The 6609-nt window shown below is 47.2% G+C and overlaps 5 protein-coding genes across 5 annotated transcripts in view; 1 reads left to right on the forward strand and 4 right to left on the reverse strand.

Moving 5' to 3' along the window:
• Window positions 1–172: 172 nt before the first annotated feature.
• Window positions 173–1008, reverse strand: LOC128271154 (uncharacterized). Its single transcript, XM_053008594.1, has 2 exons — window positions 436–1008; window positions 173–373 (listed from the first exon to the last, which is right to left on the reverse strand). The coding sequence occupies exons 1-2, from the start codon at window positions 976–978 to the stop codon at window positions 173–175; spliced, it is 744 nt and encodes a 247-aa protein (XP_052864554.1). The 5' UTR covers window positions 979–1008.
• A 960-nt stretch (window positions 1009–1968) lies between these two features.
• LOC128271156 (uncharacterized) lies at window positions 1969–2663 on the reverse strand. Its single transcript, XM_053008595.1, has 2 exons — window positions 2190–2663; window positions 1969–2088 (listed from the first exon to the last, which is right to left on the reverse strand). The coding sequence occupies exons 1-2, from the start codon at window positions 2661–2663 to the stop codon at window positions 1969–1971; spliced, it is 594 nt and encodes a 197-aa protein (XP_052864555.1).
• Window positions 2664–2992: 329 nt separating this feature from the next.
• On the reverse strand, window positions 2993–3555 carry LOC128271157 (uncharacterized). Its single transcript, XM_053008596.1, has 2 exons — window positions 3217–3555; window positions 2993–3157 (listed from the first exon to the last, which is right to left on the reverse strand). Exons 1-2 carry the CDS (start codon window positions 3535–3537, stop codon window positions 2993–2995), a joined length of 486 nt encoding a protein of 161 aa, XP_052864556.1. The 5' UTR covers window positions 3538–3555.
• A 205-nt stretch (window positions 3556–3760) lies between these two features.
• LOC128271158 (ninjurin-B-like) lies at window positions 3761–4546 on the reverse strand. Its single transcript, XM_053008597.1, has 2 exons — window positions 4130–4546; window positions 3761–3991 (listed from the first exon to the last, which is right to left on the reverse strand). The coding sequence occupies exons 1-2, from the start codon at window positions 4544–4546 to the stop codon at window positions 3869–3871; spliced, it is 540 nt and encodes a 179-aa protein (XP_052864557.1). The 3' UTR covers window positions 3761–3868.
• Window positions 4547–5845: 1299 nt separating this feature from the next.
• LOC128271159 (cilia- and flagella-associated protein 91-like) overlaps window positions 5846–6609 on the forward strand; it is a 2748-nt gene continuing 1984 nt past the window's right edge. The window contains exon 1 of the mRNA XM_053008599.1: window positions 5846–6606. Within this exon, the coding sequence (XP_052864559.1) occupies window positions 5846–6606 (761 nt within the window). The remainder of the gene's footprint in view (window positions 6607–6609) is intronic.

A 6609-nucleotide genomic window follows, 5' to 3' on the forward strand; every position in this document is an offset into this window, starting at 1 on the left:
TTTTACGTATTTTATTCAAAATCAATATTAAGAACGATTAATGTATGCGTGCGTTACCAAATAATTCGTTCAAAAGCACCAATAATCAAAGCCAAATTAATAAAACAAATCATTAAGTTCTAAGTGCAACACAAAATGAGTCGATCAAGGCCAACATTGTTTGCCGTGATCGTTAGTTAGCCGCATCCGTTACACTAACGTTGGTCAGCATGCCGATAACGTTGCCGGAAGTCGCTACGATAGCATTGGGAGGTTGTTCTGCAACAACCAACGAAGCTACAAGGATATTGATCATAGTGATGATCGCTACACCGACTGATGTAATGATTTTAACCCTCTGCCGTCTGGGATCGTCCTTTTGGGGTTTCGTGAGCTGTAAATAACAATAAACAGAGCTTAAAAACTGCTGATCCATAGTTGTTGTTAAACACGTACTGAAACTACAATCATGGAAATCGCTACCATCATTTGTAGGACGAGGGACATTATTACGAATGTGATACAAGCGACGTAAGTCTTGGAACCCTGGTTGTAAGTTATGAGCAATCGCAACTGGTTAGCGTTTGCCGTCAGGAGCGAAATGTCCATCGCACTCTCGGCGATTCCTTTGGAAATGTCGTACGAAGGGGTGATTGAAGACGCCCGGCGTCCGTTATCCGTTTCAAAAAGGCCAGTGACGGTGATAGGTTTAGGAGGCAGAGGCGGTGGTCGCGGGGGTGTATCAATTGCTGTCGGATTATCGGTATTGTTGAAAGCCAAAAGCGAAGTCACCGTGTTTTCACTTGAGGTTGATTCTCCGTTCGGATTGTACTCGAATTTTGCACTGGCCAAATCGAGGTCACTTTTGCTTTTTCCAAAAAGTGGATAACTGCGAGCTATATTGGTTCTGCGGCCACCAGCGACTGCATTGGACGGTACTGCATTGTGACGGTACACAATGGGAAGATCAATCGGCTTCTCATTTTCACGATAACTCATTGCACTGATTAAAAATGGGATCGTACCGAGACCGTAGCCTTCGCAACGTGAAGAAAATAGAAGAATCAAAATTGTGCAACACAGGAACACAATAAAACCAGTCTCCAAGTACCGTTAATCAAGCCAAAGATAGAGTTTCCCTTTCCTTCCATGTATTTATGGAAACCCTACGCCAGACTTTTCTGATCTGTGGAGCACTGTACTGCTCTTTGCGCCGTTTGCGAGCGAACTGCAGCAAACGTAGCTATCGCACGTGGAGATCATCGATGCACTTGATCAACAATGACCTACAAGAGACTGGGAACATGGAGGACGTCTATTAATTGTTGCTAACTGATATGAACGCCAAACCGTGTTGTTCGTGTTAAAAACCCGGAAGGACCACCGCTTTTATAAACGATTGCAATTTTACGAACGATTGAACACTTATTGATCTGTTCTTGATTTGAATATGAATTTCATATCAGGTTTTATCACCTTGAAAGGATCAAATTAATCCTGATGTGTTTTTTTTATTGAAAATGTAAATGTGTTGATTTTATTTTAAACATCGTAAATTAATGGTCATTTACGCATTTCTGCCTATTAACAAAAAAGGGATTAAACATAAGTAAGAGATTAAGTAATTCTCGTAAAGTGTCCAACGAAACTCTTGCCTTTAAAATATTATCAATGATTGGATAATATTCGGATTGTATTATTATTCTTTAAATGAACCAAAAAAATATAAAAAAATTCAACTTTTGGAAGAAAATCACGTTATAGTTTTATTATAATTAAATATTATTGGTAACATTATTATCCTCGCTATCCTCGAGTTTATTTTGTTTCATTCGTGATAAATTTTTACAATTCCTGCATGGTATTCCATACGAGATGAGTCATGTTTCACTCACGTAAACATGTTACAGAAGGCACTCAAGAACACTCGGTGATCGCTTACTAAATATAAGTCACACGGTTTCATTCCCAAATTATTTAAACTAGTGCTCAGTCCGTTTCCAGTAGCATGTTGAGCACAGTTATTACAGCCAAATTGAGTAGCGCAATCACGGTAGCAACGATGCAGGCCAAGGTTCGCAGTAGAGGCCAGCGTTGGGAAGCGTGTGTCTGCAAATAGTAGGAAGCAGAAAAGAAATCGTATAACCCATGACACTGACCTTCCTATGCTACGGTTTGCCGGAATGTCCGGAATTCTGAGCGGCACTAACCGACATAATCAGCATTGCAACGCAGTTAAGAATTTGGAGTATCAGTGACACTACTAGCAGCCCCAGCAGTGCCTGATAGGTGGTAGTGTCCTGTCGATCCACTTCGGTCGTCGTCACTAGACGCAGCTGGTTGGAATTGGCCGCCAGGAACGCAATGTTGAGGGCATTCTCCAACACCGAACGGCGCACGTCGTAAGTTCCTCCACTATCCGAGCCGGAAGAGTTGGTGGCCCGATCTGTTGCCCGGTTCGGTGATCGTTCGTTGTCTTCCCAATCGTTCTCCTGGTACGGTTGGCGACGTACTGAATCTTGATCGTATATCACCGGATTGCAGAACACTTTCGGTTGCTTCTCTTCGCCGGTGAAGATACGCACGCCGCGGTTGGAAGATTGTTCTACGTAATGGCGCGGTTTCTCGAAACGGGACACTCGTTCACCGCGTACCGGACTGGGATAAGACTCCGGTCTGGTCATTTTTGTTACAGTTATCTCGCGAAACGCACCCGACGCACAGTAAGGCTCACGAACGTCTGAAATCTGGCCCATCGAAGCGTAGGGCTATTATAGCTCGCATACCAAGGGCTCGCATACTCCAGAGCGGTGGCAAGGTTACTGCTGCAACTAGCCGTTGGTCTGGCCAACCATGCGTGAGGTATGAACATCATTGCACCGCGTGAGAGAAGCAAAACAGTAACATGGAAACATCGACGTTAATTGGGTCTATGACTCTGCTCCGTTACAGTTTAAAGTTTATTTACACACAAATTTTACACTGAAACACTTCTTGTGAACGCTATTCGGCATCACAATCCAGCTCCCGCGTAGCTTCGATAGATCGAACCGAGATCGATCCTCGAGTGTTCAACATTGATAATGAACGGTATCATAAGGTTGATTAGCGCGATCAGAATCGCACCGGTTACGGCAAATGCTTTCATCTTCACGCACCGGCTGGGATCGTTCACCTGCTGTTGTAAGATATTCAGCGAAATAAAAAAAAGTTGCTTTGTAATCAACGATTACTTACCGTGATTGTGACAATAGCGATTCCCACGAGGATCTGCAGTAGGATCGAGATCGTTACCAGTGCTTCGCTGGCGATAAACGTTTCCGTTTCCTTGAAGCTCACCAGCAATCGCAGCAGATTGCTATTCGCCGCCAGAAACGAAATGGTGAGCGCTATCTCGACGACACTTCGGAAGAAGTCGTAGCCGGTGTAACTCAGTGCCAGGAAGTACTCCGATGGCTCATCCGATGGTGCTCCGTTGCTTTCCGAACTTCTCGTCTCCAGCTGGCCAGTGTAAAGATTACCGTTGCTATCACGCATTCTGTAAGCGTTCGTGGTCATGATGCGCTGCTTGCGGACTTGAAGTTGAATGAAATCGCGAATCGCTGACCGCGTGAGCCGAACCGCGGTTAGTGCGGTCTTAGTACCTTGCGTAGTGCAATGAAGCAAACGGCTTCCACTTATCGGTCCGGAAGTGACCTTAATTCTAAAGTCGAAGTTAACGCTATTCGTGGCATCAGCTGCGAGGCTGCAAGAAGCTTCAAGCTCAGTTGCAAGTAATCACTGGCTGCTACAACAAGCTTAGCTTTGGGTTGCCGCAGTGATTTTGTGTTGCATGGGGTTTTTTATAGTCATGGTTCGTTTACGTGTAACGGTCACGTGTAAGCCAAGACTATTTGTTGGTTATTACCAGGGATGCCACTAAAATATTGATGACAGTGATGATGGTCACAAGTATCGAGGTGCCAATCTTTAGCCGATGGATCCATTGGCTGGGCTTTGATTTTGGATGGCTCTGTAAAAAACAAAAGAAAACGTGGGACTGATGAAGGATACCGAAAAGGGTACCGAAAAAAGGCAAACCAAAACACAACGAAGCACAAACGAAAATTACACATAATTGTAAACATTATCCTTCTGATCGGAACCTTACCTTAATAATAATCACACCACTCGCGACAACAATTTGAAGCACAAGTGAGGTGATGACCAGTGCAATGCAAGCAATGTAAGTGCTGGATTTTTCGTTGTAAGTTACGAGTAACCGAAGCTGGTTGGCGTTGGCCGTCAGGAGCGAAATGTCCATCGCACTCTCGGCAATTCCCTTGTGAATGTCGTAGGTTTGGGTTTGATTTGCGCGAGTCCGTCGACCGCGGCCATCCACTTCGGAACGGCTGCTGCCACTTTCTAGAATGTAGCTTAGCTCCATCGCGTCGGTGGCCTTAGAGTTGACCAGAGAACTGGAGCGTTGATCTCTCGTTCCGATGACGCTACTCAGCAATGAGTCACCGGCACCTTCGCCCGCCGGCGGTATGTCGATCGCCGAGGTTGATCGATTATTCTCTGTCATTATTCACTGCGACTAATCGACTGCTGTCGATAGCGTTTGAACTGTACTTTTCAAACCTGGTTCAACGATCGCACACGATTAGCACTGACTGCCGATCGTTCGATGAGAACAGACCCTTTTCAATTGTATTGTGCTTTTTCTCACAAACCTATCTCATCTCTCTATCACTTCACATTACCACACGTTCAATTTCCCGCCACGAATTACGCACACCCGATAGCTGTGACCGCTAGGTACCGACTGGTCGTAGCGAAAGTAAAACTGTCGCACCACAGCTTCACGGAGAAAATAGTCCCAGTTTGAGGCTCTTTTTGCACGCGTGGTTCGTCGTGCTAATTGTAGTCGTTCTTGATACGCGCGCGTTCTGTTATCAGCAACCGCAGGAACAGAGAAGCGTGGGCCGAGTTGTGGTTGTGGCAGAAACATCGGTCTCCCGTATTCGATGTTTTTAATTGGAAATATGTTTACAGTTCTAGCGATGTGGCCTCGATGGCGACTACGGACAGAGTGGCCCAACGACGGCCAGCTTCCGATAAGCGCACTGATGGATCTCTGAGAAATGGTTCCACGCACTACGCACTCGGGTAGAGCTGGAACCGACCGAGTAATTGTGCATTACACTCGACGATGTTTCACTCGCTTGCCATTTACTATCTACGCGGAAAGTAATGAACATTCCTTTGCGGCTCGTCTGTGTGCGATGTGTGCGATGTGTGCGTTTATTTATGCTCGCGACGTGGGGAATTTTTTCGTATGCTTCGATGCCCAATGAAGGGGAATTTTATTTCCTCTCGTCAGGGAAGAACAACTTTGCCACGCACCGGTGGGTGCATTGGTTGGCATATAGAACAAAATGACGTCATCGTTATGGTTGGCATATTTTCAAGCATACGTAACTTAAATCCGTTAGCCAGGTACGGAGAGTTCTTTTCGTGCAAGCAATTAGAAAATCATAATCACATCAGCTGATTTTGAACCCTTTGTATCGAAGCAACCTGTTGCACCGGCGAAACACGTGTTGCTGAGCTGGCTACCGGTGTGTGCAGTTTGACAACAAAGTCCCAAACCGTTACCATGGTGCCGAAGCAAACGTGACCGTTTGTTTGCTTTTATCGATCAAATCAAGCAACCAAAGCGAAGGCTACTTTCGGAATGAAAAATCAGTTGTTCTCGCCTCTCGTCTAGAGTGTATCGGAATTTACATCGGGTCTCGTCGGTAGTGTGAAGGAATTCTTATCTATCCACAACATTGTTTCTCCTGAATTCTTTTGGTGATTGGAGTGCTCCGTCCTTGGGATCATGACGTACCGCAGCCACATGGTGGGCCCGTCGCGGGCCTTTGACCACATCTACGACCCACTGTATGTGGCCTCCGACCGGAAGGACGTGTGCCGTGCGAACCACGCTGCCCTCGCGCGCTCTGCCCCGATCGGAATCTTCCCGGTGTACCAGTCGATGTTTAGCGAGTTGCCACGGTTGACGCGCAACCACTACGTCATGCACCGCAACCCGTTACCGTACTTCCCGGAAGTGCACGTGTCCCCTCTGCGGCTTCACCATCCGGGAGTTGGTGGTTCCGATACCTCGAAAGTGCTCGGTGCCGAGAGACCCAAGTTCTTCTGTCACCCGAATGTCGGCGAAACGGGTTGCAACGTCCGGTACGTGGCCGATAGTGTGGAAGAAGAGTACTGCGGGTGCGATGGCTACGATCAGGAGGGTCAGGATCAGCCCCGTTTTAAGGAGGTAGCCTCGCAGACGATGTACCGCGAATCGTCGGCCCAAACGCAACCCTGGATGCCGACGGCCGTGCTGAAGGAGAACGTAATGCCGGCGGCCGAGATCGTGTACGTAGCGGAGATGCTGCAGCATACGCGCTATCCGGGTGTGAACGAGGTCGAGATCGTGGAGCGGGCTCGACGCAAACGGACCTGGGAGTATGCGCTCGGGAGTTGCGACTCGGTCGACGAATGGCGCCAGCAGAAGCTGATGTTGCAGATCTTCGAGTGGGAAGAGTGGGTCGCCCGCGAGCGGCAGATTGACCGCTACCAGCTGCTGCGCTGGTA

Source organism: Anopheles cruzii, chromosome 3 (assembly GCF_943734635.1).
Source record: "Anopheles cruzii chromosome 3, idAnoCruzAS_RS32_06, whole genome shotgun sequence".
Taxonomy (NCBI): domain Eukaryota; kingdom Metazoa; phylum Arthropoda; class Insecta; order Diptera; family Culicidae; genus Anopheles; species Anopheles cruzii.